At 43.1% G+C, this 25,313-nt stretch overlaps 1 protein-coding gene across 1 annotated transcript; it reads right to left on the bottom strand.

Annotated features, from left to right (window-relative positions):
* Window positions 1-27: 27 nt before the first annotated feature.
* Window positions 28-24,127, bottom strand: LOC121883698 (dynein axonemal assembly factor 5-like). The gene is made up of 13 exons (XM_042392123.1): window positions 23,539-24,127; window positions 22,627-22,811; window positions 22,372-22,496; window positions 22,036-22,154; window positions 19,684-19,916; window positions 19,049-19,273; window positions 14,602-14,745; window positions 13,005-13,173; window positions 10,226-10,373; window positions 6,493-6,643; window positions 4,776-4,932; window positions 4,272-4,463; window positions 28-770 (listed from the first exon to the last, which is right to left on the bottom strand). The coding sequence occupies exons 1-13, from the start codon at window positions 24,074-24,076 to the stop codon at window positions 616-618; spliced, it is 2,541 nt and encodes an 846-aa protein (XP_042248057.1). The 5' UTR covers window positions 24,077-24,127; the 3' UTR covers window positions 28-615.
* Window positions 24,128-25,313: the final 1,186 nt, after the last annotated feature.

The raw sequence follows: 25,313 nt of genomic DNA, 5'->3' as shown, positions 1-25,313 counted from the left end.
AACCTGTGTCAGTAGTTTCACTCCATATTTAAAAGATTCAGGTATATTTTAATGTGATTTGTATGTACACATCTTGACTGTCAGGTTTTCTTTTAACACAAAGCGAACAAGTGCACTTTAAAGACAGATATCACATGAGTACCTCCTCTCAGGCTCAGCACCATCTGGAGGCTGGGATGCTGATAGAGTAGGTGCAGGAATGAAACAATATCACAAACCGTCTGCCAGAATCACGAAGATATGAACAAAGAGATCTTATAAGTGTATAACTGAAACATGTAAACACAACCACAGTGAATCAAACATGTTGTTTTCATAAAACCCAAACATCAGAACCAAAGGAATAAAATGCAACGGATGCAGAACAACTGTTCTTGAACAAATGGTAAAGGAGACATTTCACATTCAAGGACATACTGAAAATAAAAAAAATGAAAATTCAGTCATCTACTCGCCCACACAAGGGTCAACACTTCACTGAATTTAAGGCCAGGAGCAAGATAATGATTCATCGTGCTGTTATAGATTGTTCATCAAAGCCAATTTCACAGAAAAAGGTGAGAGTTCTTTGATTAAAAGGCACAAATATCAGTCTCTGTGTCTGTTTTGGGCTTGTCACTCAGGACAGTCTGCTTTAGTCTCTGTGGGCAGTGAGCTGATGTGCTGCAGCAGCTGGTGGCAGTAGAGAGGACTCCGCTGTTTGTCCCTCACTGCCTTCACTTCCCTCTTCAGGAGTGATGGGTGGACCGAGCTGCTTTGCTTCAGGATCTCTGGAAACGCACAAAACAAAACCCAAAAGACACAGCACAGACAGGAGTCAGCACTAGCGACATGATGAGAGGAAAAAAGATACAGTCAAATTAAAAGCAGCAATACTCAGAGAACATTAAGTACCGTAAATATTAAACTGAAGGTGATGGTGCTCTAGTTATGCCTGCCTTGATTGCTTTCTCATTCATTACTCATGTCAAAAACCAGTCAGCAGATGGCAGTGATGAACTACACTACATTAACTCTGCAAACCAAAAATGTTCAAATGCCCTTTTCTTCCACTGGGAGGCGGCAATTCTCTTTCCAAATCTTTTCCTGCCATCATTTCCACACCATCTGCTGATTATCAGAGGTATATTGAATTACTTTAACTGCTGTCAGTGGGTAAAATGCTTCGGAAACCGCAATGCAAAAGTGCTGTTCTAGTGGTGACATGCCGTCACTCTGGATGAGTTAGCTCATGTAAACTCATCATCTGATACCAGCCTTTGTTCTTCAAGGAGATTGAGGGGATTTTTAGCTTTTGTGTATACTGTACTTAGCTGGGATGGAGATGACGGGAGGGTGGGGGTGGACTTTGAGATAAAGGAGAACAATGATGACTTGTGAGAAGTGAGTTATATCAGTGGAAAGAGTCTGTGTGTGTGTGCGTGTGTGTGTGATTGAGCAGGTAGCCGCCGTGCTGCCAGGACTTTGGGATTATTCAGGGTGGAGAACTGGAGGAGTGAGGGAAGGAGGGGTTGGCGGTGCTGTCCGTCATGCTGTCAGGACATGCTGCAGACATCAAGCCACTTCACAGATATGCGTTTGAAATTCAAGAAGCATAAGAATGGGATCAACTATTAAAGGAACAAAGAACCAGAGATAGAGAGAAAGAAAGAGCGGGGAGGGGAAAAAAAAAAAAAAAGAACGCTTCAAAAAGAGCCATGCATGAGAGTGTGGAATGCTTCCATATTTGCGGCGCAGGCGGTTATGGGTGCTGTCAGATACAGACGATCACTCAGGAAGATGTGAGGTCAGCTCATTTCACAAAGAGACATGAGTGTACTGTACTTCATGGGGATCACAGTGTGATGAACTGGGCCTCTGTACAGGACAGATACGCTGACATACTCCTTAAAGCTAATTTCTCATTAATGATGCATCACCATCGTTTTCATTTTTCATATTATAAGACATATCAATTACTCTACCTCAGTAATGTAAACTTGGAGTAATGGAGAACTAGATAACTACTAAGATACTGTCCCAACACAATTACAACACAATTACGTTTAAATGATAAGGTTGGCAATATTGTGTATTTTTGTTATTGTGAAAAAAGTGTAAAACAGTTCCTACTGAAAACATACATCTTTAAAAACAGGTCACAAATATATAACTTGCATTTTTAAAAAAGGGATCAATACCTTCCATTAACAGTGCAAATGATGCACTTGTTGGGGACTATTTTCTGCTATTTGGCACGTTAGTGAGTATTTACAGCATCAGGATGGCGTATGTGGGATAGACTCAAAATACGGTGTGCTTTATTCATGTGTTTTAAATCGTTTTTGGACATCTATGGAGGTCTATGCCACAAAGGAATGAGCGATATAAGGTTTTAGTTTTGGTCTATTCATGGGATTTGTGGACAATAAGAAATATATAAAATGTCACCAGACTTATGCTTTCGCTAGTATCAGTTTAGGTGCGTAACTAATTGCCAGAGCATGAGTTAAAGATAAATCATTGCTGGCTCAACCTGTGCTGGATATGCAACAAAGAAATCCTCAATAACTGCTCCTTTCATGTTTAAACTGGAACATACAGTATTACCATATTGTTTTTCAAAGAGAGTTCTTACAGTACGCGTACGCGAGCATGACACAAAAGCACTCAGATACAAGGAATTCAGACGTATAGTATGTGGGCGAAGGCCGCTTCATGAAGTTCATTTACATTTGTTATTCTGCCTTCTGCAGTCAAGGTTACAGACACTTGATAACCAATGGCAACAACAAAAATGCTTATTTTCCTTGGAGGGCTTTCAAAAGTAATCTTGCAGAGACTAGAAGTCATGGCATGGAAGCTGTTGCTGCATCTGGCGAGTGTAAGAATGCCTTCTCTACTCTTTTTTTCCCTCCCCTCTTTCCCTCCACGTCTAGCCGTATGAAGATGAGAGATCCCGTAGCGAGGCCTCTCATCCCTGGCTAAGGCATCAGCGCTCACCTGTGTCCTGTCAGAAGTAATGACAGCTAACATCCATGAGAGTGGGAGAGAGTGAAAGTCCAGAAGAGTTGAGCCTCAGTTACAGAGTTCAGGAGAAGCCACTCAGACTTTCCACTGAAACATCAATAAAAACACACCCGTGAAGCAACACTGGGTATAAGAGGAGGAAGACAGACAGACAGATAAAGGATGGAGGGATTAAGCGGGATGGGTGTGAGGACAGATGGGGAAAAGGTGGAGGTGGGGGGGGTGCAGCCCCATGTGGTTGTCATTAGGGGAGACTGTTCTGAGATGTTCTGGAGTGAGATCCTGGGTGGAGAGGCAGATATTTGCCCAGTCTATCCCAGGTGTGCTGGCAGGGGAATGAGGCAGTTACACAGATATTAGGGCACAGTGTCTCTCTCAGGTGGGTGCTTATCCATATCTGGATCTTATATTTCACTCCAACCCGGCCCTGAAAGGACTCACATTGGCAGGGGGAATTGCTCGAGCTGCTCTCGGTGATGAATTGCGTGGAAAAGAAGGATAACGGAGAGCCTTTTGAAATGAAGGAGAGGGGAATCTGCTGGCAGCGAGCCAGGGCAATAATCGAGTGTTTGATAGAGGATACCCCTAATTCCTCTCATCCCTCTGTGAGCGTCTCAAACACAGCAGGCCGGTCTGCAGATCATCACAGCTAAATGCTGCTTTCATCATCGACTCACATTCAGCATCGTCATCTTTAATATCTGTATCATCTGAACATGTTTATCAGATAATCAGGGTCATTAGGCCAATGACGAATCATTATTTTAAGTCAAATACAGTATACGTACACACATATACGCAAGAGGATGTTTCATATTATGTATCCCATTATGTTATCTTCACAATCCCTCCTATTTCTTATCAGCAGTGGTATTGAGGACTGTCAGCATCATGTTTTAAAAAACTAAAATGCATTTGAGGCCAGCTAGAAAAATGTTTGCCAAATTTTGTCAAGAGTTATGGTTATGATTAATAGTGAGGATTCGAATAGTGATGAAGGAAAAGTAAGTATTCCAGACACCTCCCTGACCGTCTCACCCAGCTATGGTACATTCCACACAGACTAAAGCTTTAGACAATAATTCTGCGTCCATCGCTCTAGGATCCAGACAAATTACTCTTTTTTTTTTTGTTCACGTTGAACAAAGCATTGTCAGGAAAGGTGCACATCCTCCTGTTAAACCTTCACCATCAGCTTATTATCATCAACACTCCATCCTCATCTCTGAGGTCGCTGGTTCAAACACCCCACCCAGTCTCACCGAGCACTTGGTCCTGCACTGAGCTGTCGGGGTCGTCCAGGTGCAGGAGGAGCTCCTGGAAGAGGAACTGGAGATGAGGAGCACAGAGCTCTGGGTTGTAGTCTTTGGTCAGACTGGACAGCCACAGCCCCAGAGCCTGCAGAGCCACGCTGCGCACCTCCTCGCTGCTGTCATCCAGACGCTTCAGCAGCTCTGTGGAGGAAAGACACCCACACACAAAAATAGTCTAAGGATTTGAAAAAATATTTTCCTTCAATTTGGCTGACTTTTAGGGTAGTAATTCACCACATCTGTGGCATCTCACAACATTCATTTTTAATGACAGCAAACATAAACGAAGTGAAATGTTTCCCAAATGGCCAATATGCTGCTATTCTTTGATTTGTTAGATTCAAGAAATTCTAAACAATTAATTGCAAAGCATACATGTCATTTTCAGTGCGACAAAATGTTTTTATGTTTTATGTTTAATGTTTTACACATTTTTATGTGTTTGTCATTTACCAGGGTAGACCTTGTTGAGGGCCTCAGGGTGCAGACTGGATCCTATGAGCCGTAGTATGGTTGACAGAGAGCGACAAGCCAACAGTCTGCCCGTCTGAGAGTCCTCTTCCAGGGCTGATAACACCTGAGGAATCAGCTTTTCCTCCATGCAAAGCAGCTGCACACAGAAAAGGCACAGATCGGTTTACTTAGCGATTAGACCATCAATGCCAAGTTCAAAGTCTGTGTGCATGTTTGACACATTTCAAACTCACTAATGGGGCAATCATGTCTCCAGTTTACAAAATAGGTCTAAAAAAATCTCATGTAGATTTCCAGAGTAAACATACTCCTTTATTAGAGGAGGAAACGGCTGGATAGTGATGGCGACAACACATGCCCAGGATAGCTTTAAGAAAGTTACAATGTCCACACTTCCACTGGAAATATTACTGTTGAACTTTGTATATATTTACCCAAGTGAAATATCACATGAACCATGACAGATTGACATAAGCTCTGGATCAGTTTGTACAGACAAATGGGCATAGAGCCCAATATCAGAGGTCCAGTGAAAACCAATGTTTTCATCACACCAACAGATGAGAAACAGAGGAAATGGACAAACAAGGTGAAGCTGAGCGCCGGGATCCACAGGCCAAGAGGTGATGGCTAAAACCTCTGTCACCCCGTCTGTTTGCTATCGTAACCGTGAAGGAGCGAGGGGAGAGGGAGACGAGGAGAGAGAAAGAGAAGGAAAATTTGGCAGAGAGTGATCTGGCATTACATCAGTGACAATATCAGGGTGCCAAGTGTAACTGGACCTGCTAATTGTTTTCACAGGGAGTAGCGAGGAAACAATGTCCGTCTAAATGAAAGGCTGTTTAAATTTGCTGATGGAAATACACACATATCCTGAAGTTGACATTCTTATTTATCTAATCTCAACTATAACATAATTACAAACTTCAAGTCTTAGAGTAATGCAGCCCTGATTAGCAACCACTCTTTCAGGTTTTCTATTCTTTCATGAATGTTTGGTTCCCATAAGTTAATCAAAGTTTGATCACACACACCTACAACCATACTCGCATTGTCCCCCAGCTGTTTGCTTTGCCTTTAAGTTAAAGACGTGTGAATAGCAGAGGTGTGTGAGCCGGTTTCAACTGGTCACTCAACTGCACACGCAAGGGCAAACACAGCCAGATGTACATGTGTGAGAGCACGCATACCCTAACTGGGCACAAGCTTTGACAGGCAGGTGCAAGGGCATGTCCTGGTGATAGTTCCTACATATAACAAGAGCCCAGAACAGTAGAAGCATTGTTCCTCAGGGACAAAGGTATGTGAACCCGCTTGGCCCCATGTACACCTGCTACCTGCAGTGGCCAACTCTTTCAGCTAAGGAGAAAAAGATGGCGGATGATATATTTCCCCAAATGGCCAAGCGGGAAGTCTGTTTTGATGTGAAATGGACAAAACAGAGAATTTCAAGTAAATGTCACTTCCTGATGGATTAGAAGAATGCACTACCACATCTTTTCCTTTACAGCTGAGTCAATAAAAAGTGTTTCTGCAGATTGAAGATCAGGAGTATTTACTACTGGAGACGGTTCATATCCGGTGTTTGCTTCCAGTGCTTTTTGCACAGGTGGGAACAAATGGAACCACTGTGTGTTGTATGCAGCCTGTGTGCAATGATATGTATTTGTAGATGTCATTTATGCAGTGCTGGTACCTGTCCAGGTGTGACAGCCCCTCCATGCAACAGGGCCAGCAGACAGCTGAGGACTGAGGTCCGGACGGCAGCAGCAGTGCGGCCTGCGTGCCAAACCAGGTTAGGAAGCAGGATGTCACACAGGAACTTCTCTGACTCATTACGAAAATGCCTGGAAGAAGGGTGAGAGAAAAAGATAGACAGGATCAGAGAAGTCACTTTCCATGAATTAGCATTTGGCAATCATCTTAGTTTTACAAAAATGGAGCACTTTTGAAGACAGTTTTGAAGTTAAGCGAATGATGTTGGCTGTTGGGAATGCTATGTGACTGTTGAATTCATAAGCTACTGCAACACAATTGCTATACTGCAGTCATTTTCCCACACTCGTTCTAAGATAGGAGGGGCGGGGGGGGGGCGCAGTGGAGGAGAGGCAAAAAGACGAGGAGTAGAACATCTGGGTGTCCTCCTTTCCCTTCTCCCTGTCTTTTCCACGCTGGCTTAGGCCCTCTGACGTCCTCTCACACGCTACGAGTCCGCACTGTCCTTTAGTCCTGACCAACTCCACAAAATTCTGGTAGCTGCCCTGGCATCTGGCTGTTCAGCTGGTGTCACAATAAACTTGTCATGTATTTGATAAAGTATGCTGTAGTGTTTCAGTGCCAGTAGAGGGAGACTGAGTGCCATTAATAAAGATAGGACTGTAACTCAGCCGCTTCATGTTGACAGGTGTTGAAAGCTCATCATGAATGACGCCAGATGATGGAAAGACATATTTCCACATTACAGGGATGATTTCCAAAGGAAAGAAGAGTAGGACTTTACCTTTCACATGTATGTCTGTGCATGCACGCTAGCCACTCGCACACATACACACACACACACAAAGATCCAGGGAACTTTGACTGTACGCTTCATGAGTCTCTACATAGTGGAGCTCTCTGTGCTTCTAATGCTCACAAAGTAACAGCAGAGCTGTAATTATTAGTCAGTTAATCGTTTAGTTGAACGGCTGAAGATAAGTTTTGATAATCAATTCGTCATCTAAGTATATTTTCAAAAAAAAAAGACATTTTATGGTTCCAACTTCTCCAATGTGAAAACCTGCTGCTTGTCTTAGTCTTGAGCTCATAGTGAATTGAATATCTTTGGGTTTGGGACCGATAGTGGAACATTTGATCACCTCAGGCTCTATGGAAACAGTGATGGGCATATTTCCACTATTTTCTGATGTTTTATAGACCAAAAAAAAAGATAAATTAATAGAGAAAATAATGATAAAATAAATGATAATGAAAACAATCAGTACTTGCTCTCTCAGAGCAATAGGACAATAGAGAATCTACATCTTAACGAGAAATTTAGTCTATCATCAAGTAGGGATGGGCGTTAATTAAATAATATTATCATATTTCAGCAAAATTACAATACGACCTTACATCCAACTTATTGATATTTGTCATTAAAAACTAACAAAATTAGTGATTTTTATTTTTGTTTCACTCATATAAAGAATTTGGTAATGTGTAGCACTATCATTTCTTTGAACATGAGTTTGATTGTTTAATGCGTGATTGTGCATAAATTTGCCATATATAATGATATATAATGATAATGGATAGTATCCATATTGTTACTATGATAATAATTTCAACCACAGTACCAGTCAAAAGTTTGGACAAACCTTCCCATTCACTTGAATGAGAAAATGTGTCCAAACTTTTGACTGGTACTGTATATCAGCCATTCCCATGTCACTGTTATTGTTACTTTCAAAATGTTATTTTCATAAAACTGTTAAATGAATGTGCCAATGTTTTGAGGTTAAGTCTTGTTTCTGGTTTTCTAGTTACAGAATAAAGGGTCATTTTTGATACATGCATGTCTTGTTTCCTGGCAAAAGGGAAACTGCATTTGGAATAAGAGGAAGATCTCATCCCGGTAGCATTTATTTTCTCTTGTTTTAAGTCTTTAAAGTTGAAATTAAGATTACAGACAGATTGCAGCCTATTGCAGTTCACACATGCATGAGAACACACTCTCTTATCTCCCTTGCAAGTGGCACATGATTTTGGCCTGCCGCATCCAGGGAAAAAAAAGTATAAACTTTCATTTCTCACACATTACCTTCTACTTAGATTTCACATCCATCTTTTTAATCACATCACACAAATCCACATGAAACAAAGACATTATGTGTGTGTGTGTGTGGATGAAAGGCACTTACACAAACTCCTTTCCCTTTCTGCTTGTTGTAAAGCAGAGCTGTCATTATGTCATTTTGGGTTGTAGAACAAAGAGAAGAGGTTTTCTCTATGACTATCATTGTCCTCTTGATGACATATAGGGTGTGTGTGTGTGTGTGGGCTACAATCTGCTGAGCAAAGATTACGCCATAAATCATGAATGGAGGGATGAGATGAGTATGAATGGAAATATTATGGCAGACCGCACAGACCCACATACTGTAAGTTAAGCATTTGTTTGAAACCTTTTGAAGGTGTAACATGATTTCTGTCTCCTGATGGTCCTGTGATTACCGCAGATATAGCTCAGGAATGAGAGGAGCAGTTAGCAGCGCAGGTGGCCGCGCTGAGAGTGAGGACGAGACAGAGACCCCTTTTGTCTAATATGCACATTTATGGATAAAATAATCTGATGAAAGTTGAAAGCAAAGTTCCAATTTCCACAATTTTGGCAAAGGTGGCTGAATGTTTTGGCTTAAGAACACTTCCTGTTGTTTATGTGACATATTTCACTGACATGGATATTATTTTGTCTTGTATTCTTTACACTTCTGCCAGGTTCATGCCAAAGGCACTTTCAACATTGCACCACACAAAGATTATCAATCTATCCCTCATATTAAGGGTTAGTGACACGCTGCACAGATGTCTCCAAGACAACCCCATGGACGAGGTTTGTTTTCTTGATCGACAGGAACAGCTGTGGTGATAGCTGGGACCTGGGGAGGGCCTCAGGCTTAATGCATTCCCTCAGATTAGAGCTCTGAGTCCGGGCTGAAGGCTGCACAGCTGAGGGCTCGGAGGGGACCCGGGAGGGCAACGGGGGCTGCAAAGAGGAAGAACTCACAAACTGGAGATCTTCTCTGGATGTCAGACATCTCTGCTATCCCAAACACAAGTCCTACCTCCATCATCATTCAATAACCATCCAGGTGTTGTTAAATTACTGACCAGTGATTCAGACGACATGTGCCTTCTTCTACAGGCATGCTGGGAAGTAATTAACTAATCTGAGTTAGTCTATCTGATACTCCCTAAGAGACTGTTTTAACTTAAATAGGACTCTACAATATGACCTTATGTGAATAAACCGCAAGGTCCTAAAAAAGCTCATGGGGTTATAATGACTTCATGGAAGTACACTATTGTGTTTTTGTGTGTGTGTTTCTAATTATAGTGTGGGCTGGGTGGTTATTCACATAATGTGAGGTAAAGCCTAAAAATATGAGCTGTGCTAATAACAATGAGTTGGAAAATTCAGACTAGACAAACCCAAACAACTGGATGAGTTCAAAGCTCAATGTTACATCATGAAATTATGAAATTATGGACAATTAACCTGCAATTCTGCTGTTGCGTGCGTCTTTGTTAAGTGAAAAACATACAAGAACTTCTCTTAAACCTACTACAAAAACAGTTCCTACATTATTTCATAGGTTCCCTTGCTCACTGCGTGTGTGTGTGTGTGTGTGTATTTATATGTGGATGTGTATATGTGTCCCTCTCACCCCTGGGAATCTAGTGTATTGCCTGAGTCCAGCAGCAACTTGGCCAGCATTGTGAAGATGGTCATCCTCATCTCTGGGTCTCTGTCTGGTTGGAGGCAGCCACGGAGCAGAGGCATCAACTGGTTCACAAACTCCCCAATCACTGGGCCTTTAATGCACACACACACACACACACACACACATTTGTATTGCTACTGCTGTGATACTTAATTGAACATAATGCTTTTCCAGTAACACAAAGTAGCCTGCAAGGGACAAACAAAACAGGGATCCACTCATAAAGAACTTCTGCATAGCATTACTTGATGTCAAAATCTCCGGGTACCTCTTGATTTTTTTTCTGCTGTTTTTAGCCAGCCACTAAATATTAAATGTAAAAAGTTCTTAATTCCCCTCTTTGTCGAGACCAAATATCTCATGACAAACAAGACAAAGCCTGCACACACATAAGATCTTTTTTTTTTTTTTTTTTTTGGTTTAGCACTGACCAGAGGGCTTGTGTTATTGAGAGATCAATGGACTGGTGAGACGGTGACACACAGCTCCGAGGAAATGAGGCATAAAAAGGTCTTTGTGTGACAGAGTGTTTCTATACAAGTGTCTATTACAGGAAAAGTGAAAATCTCACAGTACAAATATTCCCAGTTGCATTCATGCCCACACACACACACCCACCCACCCACCGACAGTCTCACTGCATGTTTACAGAGCTATATTTAGTGATATGTGTGCGCCATGGCCGATAAGTGTCCGTACCCTGTTTGGACTCAATTGTACAGACGTGAAGGGAGACAGAGGAAATCCTGACACTGCCCGAGGGTGGCGGCCAAAGTCATAAAGAGATATGGGGAAACGGAGAGAGAAAGGGAAACCTGCATTAACAAGCTGGAATGTGTGAATCAAAGGGTGTGTCATTCGACCAGAGACGTCTGCAGGTCAACTCACATCGACTACAGACATGACGAGGCGGTGTTTGTCTGTGTGTGTCAAACACATTTCTCGTAATTGCTTAGGGAGAATGTCAACGTGTATCCTGTCCTTGAGCAAGGCACTATTCCCCTACATAGAGAAAGAGGGGGTAAGAGATTCCTGCAGGCTCCAGGATCGCACACCAGCTGAAGAACAAAAGACGGCGGAGGAGGAGGATATGAGAAGGCAATAATTATTCCTGTCTCAAACGAACAAAGATGAAGTGTGTGAAGAGCTGATGAGCGAGCAAAATGACCAATTCTCAGTTGTCACATTAACTACCATCAATTGTTTGGCAGAGGGCTGATTTCCCTGAATCATGTGCACATCAAACGCATCGGCCACACACACACTCTCTGTTCGGCCGGGTCTCTCTAATAGACCAAAAATCACATCTGCAAGAATGAAACCTAGGGTGGCTTAGTGCAGCATTCAACTTGCATAAATAAAACACACTCATACACATAAAGACAAACACACACACACATACACACACACACTGAGCTTCAAAGTGGCCTTGATCCAGGGGAAAAGGTCAAGAGCAGGCGGCTGTGGGGCCGTTTGATGTGGTGACCTGCGCTGGGATCACTGAGTGGACTGGTCAGTTAGTCGTGGGAGTGTGTGGATGTGTGTGTGGGGATTAGAGAGGTACCCGGCTGCCCAGTCAATTAGAAAGAGAGGGAAGGGAGGGAGAAAGAGATGAAGATGAAAGTGTGGCACAGTGAGGTGCTGATGATGGAGGATTATTTGGTATAGAGGGCGGTAAAGTGAAGTCTCAGCACAGAGGACAGGGTCATAGCTTTTTAACCCACTGCACCACAAACACACACACACACACACACACACACACACACACACACACACACACACACACACACACAGACACTTTAACTCCTTAAGACAAGGCTGAGACACACTGGCTGACTGACACACGGAGGGAAAGACAGGGATTTACAAAAGTCAGTAAGCCAACTGGTGTTAATGACAGCCCTGTTTTTTTTGTGTGTGTGTCTTTGACCATGTGCCTCTCTGCTTGGGTAACAGAAAATAATGGAGATTTCTGTGTTTCCTAGTCACTCATCCATCTTGGAAACCATCGATGTAACAATATAACATCCATTGGGGCATCAAGCAATACATCACATAGACTTTAACATTAAACATCGGGTCATTTGCCAGCCCTCGCATCCGTCAAGTGCTGCTGACACTTGCTCTGACCGGCGTTGACGCACACATGTCCAACAATTGACAACAGTTAACCTCAGGAGAAAAGTGGGACTGTATGAAAACATGAATGGAGAGAGTTTGAAGGAAAAAGGATGGATCAGGTAGGTTATGTTTTGCTGCTTTTTTGTGAATTCAAGAAAATGCTACTCCCTGACCCTTTCTAAACTATTTGTGGAAGAGAATCTGTGCTGCTGCTTCGACAGCTGCTGGCCTTGATGTGCTGCCTTGATGATGGATCATGTGTGAACAGGACAAACAGCACGATGCTTAAAATATGATGTAACGCGTTGTGTCTGAACAAGTTCAGGAAGGAATGGCTTCACAAACCACACCGTGAAGTAATGTTTAATAAAACATTAGATAGATTATATAGTCTCACCAACATACTGGGGAGAAATGGAGCCAAAGGGTATGCTCAGATGGATGAATGATGTAGTGATTTTCTCATCATTACCAGGTCATTTGACAAGGCAGTTTTCTCAGTGTATTTCTTTGTCTATTATTGTGTCTTTATACGTGCAAACTTCAGCACCTGCTGTATAATTTGGCAATGTCTTGTGCACATTCAGGCTTCACTTCTCACCTGATTGAATGACTATGATATGCAGTTGGAGTCTTTGTGGGGAGTAACTGGACCAGGTGCTGACAGAGGCAGACAGCCAGTCCAGCAGCTGGCCCATATGTTGTCTATAGAGCTCCATCACCGAGTCCAGGCCCTGCACCTTACCCAAGCACCGTACGCTCTCCAGGGCCTGAGGGAGAGAGGGAGACATGGAAGGATGGGAGGAAAACAAAGTTATGTCAACACATTTTTAAGCTGAAATTTTTACACGAAATCATACAGAGTATGTAAAAAAAAAAGACAAGAAGTCAGAGAAGATCAGGTGGGAGAGAGGCTGATGATGTCGATGACACAAAGTAGTAACAGAGCAGAGTGTATTGTGTTCAAGTTGAACAATTACAGCTGTTTTCTTGTAATGTCAGGAATTCTTCAGGTCATGCTCACATGGGAGGCACAAAACCATCATGTGAAACCATGGGAAGAACAACACAGCAGACATGACAAGATCTTAACACATAAAACCACTTAGTAACAAAAACCCCGACAGATAGACAGGATGTCACAAAGGCACAGGAACCCACACACACACACACCAATAAAAGCTGAGCAGAGAGGAAAGGGCAGGAATGAGAGATAGGAGAGTAAATAATTAGCTGACTCTACAGGGCAGGGGAACTGACCTTTAGGGCACTTCATAGCTCCCTTCATAGTCCCTCAGGGATGGACAGGGACAGAGACAATGTCTGAGTCACATATCGGCCCCTTCAGAGAAACGCTAGACAACCCTGAGCTGTCCACTGATGGGAAAGACGTGCCCCTTTTCTGGGGAAAACAAGTTCTGGCTTTTCCTCTGGGTCCCGGAATGCCCAAGGCCATTCTCAACCCTCCCTTTCTTTTTCTTAATCTATTCCACTCTTACTGTCCCAGTCTCATCTTTAACACTGCTCTCTTTCTGAACATACATATGGTGTCTGGTAAGCATCGGTGCCAATCCCTTCCCGCTCCTGTCAAGCAGTTAAGCAACACACTGGCTTCTGATACCGTTGGCTTCATTTAATTTAATCACAGTTCCTGTCTGTGTCTTTGCACTTGGATGCTGATCAAAACATTAAAACGCGTTACTTGTGATGTTAGGAGGCATTATGGAGCCACAAATGGGGCTTGGCTGATGACACACACCTGCTAAGAAACACAGCTCATCACGCCCTTTCCATTTCTTCTCCGTTTCTGTCTCTCTCTCTCTGCTTTTCACCCATCTCCTTTAACCCTTCACTAGATGTAAAGTTCCACTCTAAAGGTGCAATTTCAGCTCCACTGGCTAAGTGGGTAATTATACTGTTGGCTATGCCCACTTTGAACCTGTAACAAATGCTCACATCCTCAAATAGCTCTCTTGCTTCATAAAACCTGCTTACCTTTCTAATAAAAAACTGGGATGGAAAAAGAAAATTGAAGGGGTGAAAAAGGTAAAAAAAAAAAAAAAAAAAAAGTGCCATGTCAGAACATAACCGAACGCAGGTGAGATGATTTGCTCACGCGGAACAAATTGATGGCAGAGTTGCCAGAAGACGATGTATCTGGGATTGTATCTTTGTGCGGTTAAGTTGTATTGTCTCACCTTTTCGCTGAACTGCGGCTCAGTGGAGAGGCTTTGGACGGTGACCAACACCTGCAGCAGCTGCAGGCTGACTGAGCCACATTCTGACTCACACTGACACAGCAGCACATCCACGCAGGCCAACAACTGCTCCAAGTACATAACCTGGAAAAAAGGGAGATAGGAAGACAGAGAAAAAGAGAAAAGCATATTAAGATTTATCTGGATAGCAGCTGTCATTACGTGAGAGGGAACCCCATTGCATTTCAATCCACACAATCTCCTTTTTCTGCCTTGATTCCATTTCTTCTCCTCTTTCCTCTTCCACAGCACACACCACCTTCCACTATCTACTCTTCAGCAGTAACTAAGTAGTAATGCTGCTTCTTAACCAAATACCTCCCTTCCCATTACAGAAAGTAACTTAAAAAGCACACCAGCTCCCCGTCTCCTATTTTGCACAAAAAATAACAGCGATCGACAAGATATGGTAACCGAGAGCGAGAACTTTCTTTCCTTCTCCGAGCACGAGTGTGTGTTAGATTGCTGTCACTTGTCAGCCAGTGTTGTGGTGAGCTCATGTTTAGACAAAGACCTGCGGCTCAGGCTAATTTCCATGCCATCACTGGGATCACGGCCTCTTTTCCTGTTTTCTACCAGTCTGTCATTAGGGCTAGATGGAGGGGGGGGGGGGGGGGGGGGGGGTGAGTGGAGCAAGAGAGAGAGAGAGAGAGAGAGAGTGTTGTAGAGTTTGAGTGCCCTCCAGGTGTTTGCTTTGGTCTGGTGATGGGGAGTTGGGTGGCGAGATGTGACATTCATACCTCACACACACACACACACACAACTCGCTGAGCTTGACTGGCAATTACAAGAGGTATCACTAGGAGGCGCACTATCTTTTCACAAATTGAAGTGGCTATTGTACAGCAGAGTTTGGCTTAGTCTGGAAGGAAAACAAGTGTCAAGCCAAGTAAAGATGCTCAGAGTGTTAACAAAGCCAGAACTTGTGATGAGAAACGGCAGCTAAGGGATTTCCAGTCTGCAAGAAACTTTTTTTTTTTTTTTTTGCAATAGCGTGTTGATAGTGGAGGTGAGCGCGAGGCATTCATGAGCACACACTGGAAAAAATGCTTGTTATATGTATCTTGAGTCCAGGGTGTTAAGTGTGTAGACATCTTTTCCTGAGGCAGTCTGAGGCTAAACTAAACTCCCATGCAGCCCTGAACATTGCCCTCATTTCTTCAGCTGACTAGACTCAAAACACTTATAACGGCTTACGCACCGCACTGTGCACTCTTATGGTGAATTCATTGATGGGGGAATTCCCTGTCTGCGACTCAGCCATTCACTGGCGTGTAAATACAGCGAGAGCTCCAGGGAGGCAGTTGTGGAAATAATGTGACAAACTGTGCCAGACACACACATTAGCGCACACGCATACAGACACGCATATTATACATGCGCAGAAAACATCCATTAGAGCTGGCCAAGAGAGTGAGAGAGAGAGAGAGAGAGAGAGAGAGAGAGAGCGGAAAAAGTGCTGTGGTGTAATGACTAGGTGGACACCTGGAGCCAGGCGAGATACACCTGGTTTCATTGGTCTGGGCACGCTCCGGGGGCCTCGTTACGCAGTGTGTGTGCGCATCTGTCCACCACTGGATACATCAATTATAAACACACACACAAGCGATGGATTCCTATCCAGTGGGGAGCCCACCCCCCCAAAGCTACTGATGTTACTATGGCAACAGGGAAACAAACACTGGTGTTGCATGGGATGCCGACCCTTTGCAGTCAGGTAAAGTTTGCTATTCTGCCTTTCTTCTCCTCTCTTCATCTGTCGTTCAGTGGAGCAGTGAGCGAGTACGCAGCTGTCATTCATGACAAAGGGCAGGCTCCGAGGCACGCAGATGAGACGATGATGTACGCAAGTATGTTTGGACGTTCAGCTGAATACTGGCTTGTTGTCATATTGTGAAATGAAACGGAGCCTTCTTTTTCTCCCCTGCTCTCCTGCTGATATGTTCCTCTGGGCTACTGTGGCACTTTTTACAGTGTGTCACCAAAAGCACATGTTCCCTTCTAACAAGCCCGCTTGTAAATATCCCTGCTAATTCACTGTCAGGCAACCTCGATATAACTTTCTTTCCCTCTCTTTTTAGTACTATCTTTACCAATTTTCTCCAGCCCTGCAGATATTGTGATGCCGTCATCCCCATGGCAACCCACAACAGAGCGACACTCAGCTGTGTAAAGAGTCTGTGTGACGGTGGAGGTTTGTTAATCCTCTCTGGAATACCCCTTTAAAAGCAAAACCCGTATGTGAATCATAAGCAAACATCCCATACACATTGCACAGGGTACCTCAGAACACGGTGGCTTCTCTAACCGCTGGCTTTCCTTTCATTTTCCCTCAATCCCTTGACACCATCTTCAATTTACGACCAGTATTTTTTTTTTTTTTTTTTTTGCCCGAGCATCTGCCATTTATTTTTGTAAGCTGTCTTTTCCCCCACTAAAATAAAGAAAAGAAAACAGAGACTTGAAAGAGTCGGCGAGGTTGAGTCGTGCAGAAGCATCATATATCAGTTGCCAAATCTTCAGCTTGTTCCCTCAACTCCCCACAGAGCCTCGCAGTTTCCCCTGCCACTGTTCACTTTGAAGATTATTTATATTTCATTTCTTAACGGGCTTCATTTTGTCCAAGTCAAACTTCACTTTTTCTTCCTCTCTGCCTCTGGTTCAAATGACACAGAGCTCTCTCAAGTCGGATCCAAACGTACATATTTTTAAGATGCCTCGTTTTGAAAAAAAAAAAAAAAAAAAGAAAGTAGAGTGTTTGTTTTTTGCAAATACAAAGTCAGTCAGACCTATATGAGGGATCTGGGGGCTAACCAGCACTTTAGACTGTGCAACTGTGCAGCAAGTACATGTGCAATAATCTGGGTCAGCATTTCAGAGAGAAAGAGGGTGAGCTGGATGCAGGTGCTACTGTCTCCAGTAGTGTTATTTACAGCTACACAGGGATCTGGCCCTGCATGCTGCTAAGAATCCCGCCTGTTGTCGAAGAATGTTGCAGGTGCTTTGTCTGGTCGAGCTCTTGAATCACAGCGCTCTTTGCTTCGCCGTCAGACTCACAGACAGAGAGAGTGACAGAGGGAGATAGATGGAGAAACAGACCGAGAGGAAGCAGAGGTCTGCCTCCATCTGTGTGACAATGTGTGACCGTCTCGTCCTGTTAGTTCTCCCTCTGGCTGACCTCGTCGGGCAGCGATGCGGGAGGACAGAAGGGGGTCAGCTTCTCTCCCCATTTATCACTGGCCTTGACCAGGCAGGCTTTGAAATTTCAGGGATTCTTTTAATGGCTTAGCGCTGTGAGAGAGAAGGGGAGAATGAAGGTGACTGAACCACAGTCCGGTGCTGAGACCTTGCACAGGGCTATAAAAAAAAACAAAGACTATGCGCTGCCTTGTCTACTCAGAGAGGTCAGAGCAGCCATGCAGGGGTCACGTGAAATTAGTGGATTTTTGTTATTATTATCCCAGGGAGGAAATTCTTGCAGGCCTCACTGGGAGTCGGGTGGGGTCATGGGTATAGGTGAGTCAGTGGTGCGGCAGGATCAGAAAATAACCCTCTGCCAAGCAACTGTTATTTTGATTCTGAAAGGGAAACATATTTGGTGCAAGAGGAAAGGAAGTGGGGAAGAGTCTGCTCTGAACTTGATGAGATTTTTCCACTGGTAGACTCTTATTTTCAGAGAAGGCATTTTTAATCACTTTTTTCTATTAAGTTCAAAAAAAAAAAAAATGTGGGAGCTCATTTCACAGTTGCGTGTGAGTGGAGACGTTATGATCATAGACTTGAAATGTAAGATTTGAAAAACACCATGTGGCCGGACTGTCACTTTAGTGGGGTCGGCATTTTGCAGAATTACTCAACAGCGAACCCACTGAACTCACCACGTACAGTGGTGCTATTGAAAAGAGGCTCTTCAGCGAAAGCCCTTTTAACAGATGTGGCATCTTATCACGAAACCCATTTCCATAAGGGACAAATTAGGCAAGAAATATAGAGTATGACTGCTGCACTGTCACTGCCAAAAATAAGAGTGCTAAGGTACACAGAGAGACTAGAAAATGACCTTCTATGACACTGCCAAGATCACCTAACAAGACTGGAATTGAAACAGCTGGTGCGCACAGATCAGGGGAGGGAGAATCTAGACATGGCAACCTATGAGGGCAGAAAAGACCTGGCAAAGCTGTCATCTTTTTCTTTCCTCTTCAACAGTAACTTCTACCAAGGTGTCACTAGACTATTGGAGCTACTCAGTTACCAATAGAAGGAAGTGGTTGCACTGGGTGTGAATGAGATACATGATGTTATTGGCAGAGAGCAGTCATTCTCAGGTTGATAAGTAAAAAAAAAAAGATTGACAACAACCAAACCCAGGTTTCCCTCTTCTGACCTGTTGATATTCCTGGCAGACGTCAGGCTGGGCCAGTGTGTTGGCGATCTGTTGGAGATGTGGTTTAAGGAGAGGTTTGGAGCAGCCTCCCAGAGCTGCAGCCAGCACCATGAGGGGGGCCCAGGGGTGAGCGGAAGAGGATGAGGTTGTCACATGATCCAGCAGCAGCTTGAGGAAGACTGCAGGAGGGACAAAGGTCCCCAACAGTTTAGCAGCTGCCAGGCACTAGTTGTAGGTACAAAGAGAGAGAGAGAGGAGAGTGAAGAGAGATACAGAGGCATGGGGGAGTGTGAAGGAGAAGAACAACAGGAAGTCTTTTTTAATATGTCAAACATCAAAGATCCACAGAATCCTCCGATGTAAACAGGTGCATCCCAAGTCCTTGAGCTCCGCTTGGCCCAGTCTAAATGAGGACAGCGGGTAGACTTGCATGTCACTGGAAGTGCTGACTCAAAGCTCAACAGATGTGTCCTGAAATAATTCAGTCTGGTGAGAACTGAAATATAACCAAACAATTCTATTGTGTCTAAGCAGAGGTGCAGAGTTAATAAATGCCAACCCCTGATCCCAAAAAGGAAATACAGTATTATTGTATAACATCCTGCTAATCTGATGACAAGCTCTCTGGAACTCACATTGCTGACCACGTCCCTCTCTGAGTCGGTGCAGGCCCGGTAGAGGGTGGCCAGGAGAGGCTGGAGGTGCTGGGTGCTGTGGTCCTCTGCATGGAGCAGCAGCACAGAGAGAAGCTGGGAGGTCCTGACCCGTGTGGGAACCAGCCAGTCGGTCACGTCGTGGGTGATGGCTGGCACTAGCCTGCCAAGGTTCCTCACCACCAACTCTCTGCAGCCAAGCCCCGGACGCTCCACTGGAGGAGAAAATGAAGAGCATTCATCTTCATACACTCTCTTTACTGTTAGACATCAGCCTGCGATGTTTAAGTTTCAGTTTGCACAAATAAAAAGACACAAAATGACATATGGCATAAAAGGAGTAAAAGTGATTGTGCTGGTGAGATTTAAAAAAAACCCAAAAATCCATTTCATCCAAGAAAACCAAAACTCAAATAACATCTAAAAGTGAATTTTCACAAGTGTTTTTTTTTTTATGTTTTGGAAGAACTCACTGTCTCTCAGCCCACCTTTTTCTACTTTGCCTTAAGTAAGTGAACTACTTATTTCTTTCCAGAACTACACCAGGAAATGGGCATATAAATATAACCAATCAGCATTTAGCACGTAGTTTATGAACACTGGCAATTCAAACTGGAACATATCGTCTGGCTGCATTACATGTCTATTGAGGCAGCTTTTGGGATATCTGATCACCCATTTTACACACTTTTTTTTTAAAAAATGTATTGTAACAAAGAAATAGACTAAGAAATAGCATATAGGGAACAATAAATATCACAGATTCACAGGTTTTCAAATGTCGGCGGACAGGGCTCTTAATTTTCTACCTATAACTTTTTACGATTGAGATTTCCCCACAAGGGACTTGTCAGAGCAAGTGAAACACATTCTCAAATGGCCTTCTACAGTTCCAATCCTGCGTCCCTCTCTTCCCCTTCCTCTCTCTCTCTCTCTCTCTCTCCCCCTCCCTTATTCTTCTTCTCCTATTCCTACACTAATAAGAGAGGAAGGGAGGACTAAAGGAAGACAGGGATAAATCAGAGAAACACACCAGGACAAGACAGAACAAGCCCTTTTCTGGTTGTCTCTCACTGTCTGACAGTGACCTCTTCACACTGGGAGGCCCGGCAGATTTATGATGGCAAGAAAGAGAAAAGACAAAGAGGGAGAGAACCTCTTCCTTTCCTTTCCTGTCCCCAGGCGGAACCCGTATTTATCCATATTGTCACATGTGTAGCTGTGGGACATGGCCGGGTACCGTACCTCTGACATAAACACACACACACACACACACACACACACATACACACACAGACACACAAGTTTAGCCTAGCCCTATAGGCAAGCTGTGGTGACCATGTTCAGGTTCACACTCATTCCAAGCCCCAGGGCTGACATTTATCTCTCCAAGCCAGTGCCTGTACTGAAAACTAGTCATACCTGTGTCATTTTTACTGCATGTTATAACCTTGGACAGCTGTAATAAAGAGAAAGTATTTAATGCAGCAAGGTGTAGGGATTTGATTTAGATTCAAAATTCTGATTTACTAGTGTGACAGGGATTTTATTCTGCAAGTGGAAGGACCAATGAAGCCAAACTTAGCTCTGTTGTGACAATGAAATTCATTCCCACCTTAGATTTCACCTAAATGAACCCATCTACTGAAAGAGCACATGAGATAATATTTATAGGATGTAAGTCTGAGTTTATAGCCTGGGCTTAAGCTGGATCCCAAGAATTTTCCTGCTCAGTTTATTTCATCAGGAAAAAAAAAATCAGCTGTCTTTACAGTCTCGTCCTTCCATCACCCAGGCCCAACATAAAGTTAGTTTCTTCCTCATTGCTGTGTTGACAAATGGCAGAAATGTGTGCTAATAAGAGCTTCAGATGGCAGGAGTAGAAGTATCTCTAAAATGCTACCACCCTACTTTGCACTCTTTACACTTTCATGAGCCACAAACAGCCATGACTTTTGTGTATGTTTCCTAACAATTACTCCAAATGTTCTTCTCTTCAAACCTATGCACCTTAAAATGGGCGAGTAATTAGCATGTTAAATGCTGCATGTGGAATGACATGTAGACCCAGTTGACAACTAGTTTAAATAACCAGGAAGGATAAATAACCTAAATAAAAGATCTAAATATCTGTAGATCACATAAAACAACTTTTAGAACTGATACACTGTAGGGGTAGAGACAAATGTAGCTCAAGGACAATCTAAGTAAAAGGGCTATTGTTGATGGATGGTGATAGTCCTTTGGAGTCTATCCATCTACATATCAAATTCTGTTTGCCCATATGGTATAGAGCAGGAAGAAGCTGCTGCTGCTGCTGCTGCTGTGCCTGACCTCCTGGTGGGTAGAGGGGAGGTGGGGTCAGAAGAAAGTCCATCTTGTCCTTGATGTCGTCCTCATTCTCCTTCTCCCACTGGGCGCCTACCTGCCTCCATAAATCAGCTGCTAGAAGTCTGCAGGAGAAACACCAGTCATTCTCTCAGTCCTCAACATCATCACCATCACCTTATTTCACATATGTTGTAGATGTTTAGATTAGGCTCTTGTTCCTACATTCAACTCAGATGTCAGTTATATAATATAATATAAAAATATGATATATTTTTAACACAGCTAATACAGAGTACATGAGGCACAGTGCATTGTGAAGCAAAGGGGAAACTATTTTACCTTATTTCAGGAATCTCATCATTAACGCTGCTCAGCAGGAGTGGGATGAGTTTGTGGAAATAAGAGTATCTGTCTCGCATGTGTAGCAGCCAATCACCAACAACTGCAGTCACGGCTTTTCTCACCTGGACCCAAAGAGAGAAACAGAGATATTTCACAGAGAAGTATTGCACATAGTTTACATCGATATAACACACTTTGACTTTGAAGAGAGGTGCAAGCCCTGCTAGAGGTGAATAACTGCTGAAACTGAACCTGTGGTGAGTCGTCAAACAGTCTCTGCGCCAGATGAGAGAGTACGTCATCCATGTTTTTCCCAGTGCTATGCTGAATGACCGCCCCAGTGGCTTCGATGACAGACACTCGTACCCGGGAGTGCTGATGTGCAATCGTCTGCATGAGAGGCGTGGTCAGACTCTCAGCCTGCATGTGAAAGTGCTCTGAGATACAGAGATCATATTATTTGTATTATATCATGATATAACTTTAAATGTCTTTTTTGTGGTTTCAAAGGCTCAATTACACGTTTATACTGACCATTTATGATTGAGAGGAGGAGTGTGTCCTCTGACATCATTAGAATAAAATAATGAATAAATCTAAAGTGACACACTTTTGTATACACTGTTGTGACTGTTCAAAGTGAGTGAAATGAAAAGTTAGGGGTGACCAGCGCTTTTCAATCGGGGCCTCTCAGCTTTGGATCTCCCTGCTAGAGCATCTCATGCAAGCCAAATCCAACAAATATTGGGATCAAGGTAAATAATTAGTGCTCAGATGATACATCGATTAGTTAGCCAACAGAAAATCAACAGTTACTAGTGGTTTAGACCATCTGAGGGGTTGCACATCTAAAAATTAATAAAATAAGACAAGTGATCAGAAAATATTTGACCCAGCATAAATCTTATAATCATTTTCAACTGCTGATAATTGGTTTCAAGTGGATTGTTGCTTTGTTTTAAGGGTAGCACGAGCCCAAAAAAGGTGGGAACTAGTAACTAAATGAGTAATAAATAAATAAATAAGTGACAGATAAATCGATAATCGAGAATACTAGAGCTAAGCCTGAGGCCTGCAGCTGTGTAGTACGTGTGTGTATCTGTCTGCTTGCCTGGGAACCATGGCAACAAAGTTTATCAACAAAAAGAAAAGCTTTTCACCTACCCGGCAAACACTTTGCAAAGACGACGGTACATTTGCAGCTTTCTCTTTTAACGTCTGGGAAAGGGTCGACGACGGTTCTCTGCAGTATGTTGAACATTTCGGTCAGATACGGCGCTAACTGCGTCCCGCACATCTCCACCGTCAGAGTCAACATCTCCACGGCGGACAGCCGGAGCTCCTCCGCCGGCTCCTGGATCTCTTTCTCCCCGAGCCGCTGAGCCAGACAGGGCATGAGATAAGGCAATGACTCCTCCGGTTTGGGGACACAGCGAATAAACTCTGTTATCGTCGCAATTGCGGTTTCTCTGCATCTTTCCATCGGATCTGACAGACATTTGAGGAGAGGCTTGAGGAGGGCAGAGAAAACCTCCTGTAGGACGCTGCTGGAGAGCTTTTTATCAACAGTCTCCCTCTTGATTAACTCGAGAGCCCTCTTTCTTGTCGCTTTGTTGTCTTCGTTCAGACAGTTTAAATGTCTGGCAAGTCCTCTCAAAACTTCAGAAGCAGCATGCTCATCTCCAGCCGCCATCGCTGCCATCTTGGCTGTTGTTATAGCAACCGGCAGCTGCACGACAAACAAACGGCTGCTTTACGATAGCTTCCTATTCAAAACGTAAAACTTTATTCGCAATCACAACGTTCTTCCTTCACCTAGTTCTCTCCCCTCCAACATTTGTTTACAAATGTTTCTATTCACGATGGAATTTGAATCCAAACAAGATATGATCAGGACAGCAAAAGTATAAAGTTCATATTGCCAAATAACATGTAAATAATGCAATTAAAATGACAATAATTATAATTTTTTAAACAATCACCCTTTTAAGATTAAGCTATTCTGTTGATTTCCCAAAAAGCAATCTACTATCAGTAGATGGCAAATCTACTATTACATCTCTAGTCTGGTGGTGCAACACAGTCATTTTTGCAAAAATTGTAATAATATTGATTGCTTTAATTCTGTTAGTCCTCAATTACAAATGGGAAAAACGAAATTTGCGGTTGGATACTGTCCTAAAAGAAACAGTTTCATTTATCAATATTCTTAAATAAATTAATAGAAACAAAAAAAAGGAAAAATATAGGCCTGTGTTTTCACCACACCTGTGAAACATTGCCCCCCCATAGAACAAGGACAAAAGAACATGTCATTGTTGACCCCTCCTTTAGTGGGATCTAACCAAGGCTGGATTACCAACTGGGCAAAATGGACAAATGCCCCAGAACCTAGCAGCCCCCAAACAACCAAGGTTAGGGCTGCATACTGTTTTTTTTTTTTGTGTGATCATTTTACTATTGCAGATTTGTTTAGGATTAGTTACACAAACAACGTGACAAATGGCAAAATAATTAATCATAAATAATAATTAAGATGCATGACTACCACTGTGTTACTTGGGTACACTAATGCGCAGAAAGCATGAATAACGGGGGATCAATAGGGGCATACTGCTCATTTAGCGCCATGTCTGGTTGCACATGATGAAAGCTAAATGCAAGTCTTGTCACATATTTCACCGTCAAATCTGCCCTCATACAAAATTTACATTGTGCTATTTCAGTGATGTTGCTTAGTAGCCTAAAGTCATATCTACAAACAGTAGCAGAATAGCCTAAAGTCATATCTACGAACAGTGAAAACAGTCAACATCAAGCATCAAGACTTTAATTTATGCTGTCACTTGTTGCAGTTGGTGTGTCTGCACTCAGTATTCAAATTTGACTACTTTTATGCCAACAAAATGGAGCACAAAAAGAAATAAAGGCTTAATAAA

Source organism: Thunnus maccoyii, chromosome 18 (genome assembly GCF_910596095.1).
Source record: "Thunnus maccoyii chromosome 18, fThuMac1.1, whole genome shotgun sequence".
Lineage (NCBI taxonomy): Eukaryota > Metazoa > Chordata > Actinopteri > Scombriformes > Scombridae > Thunnus > Thunnus maccoyii.
This window is presented reverse-complemented; position numbering and strand designations above follow the sequence as displayed.

Coding starts and splice junctions, on each gene's coding strand:
- LOC121883698 (XM_042392123.1), bottom strand. CDS start 24,076: ATGGCAGCGATGGCGGCTGGAGATGAGCATGCTGCTTCTGAAGTTTTG. Junction 19,274..19,683: donor AGAGGGACGTGGTCAGCAAT/GTGAGTTCCAGA, acceptor ACCTACAACTAG/TGCCTGGCAGCTGCTAAACT. Junction 13,174..14,601: donor AGCCGCAGTTCAGCGAAAAG/GTGAGACAATAC, acceptor TCTCTCCCTCAG/GCCCTGGAGAGCGTACGGTG.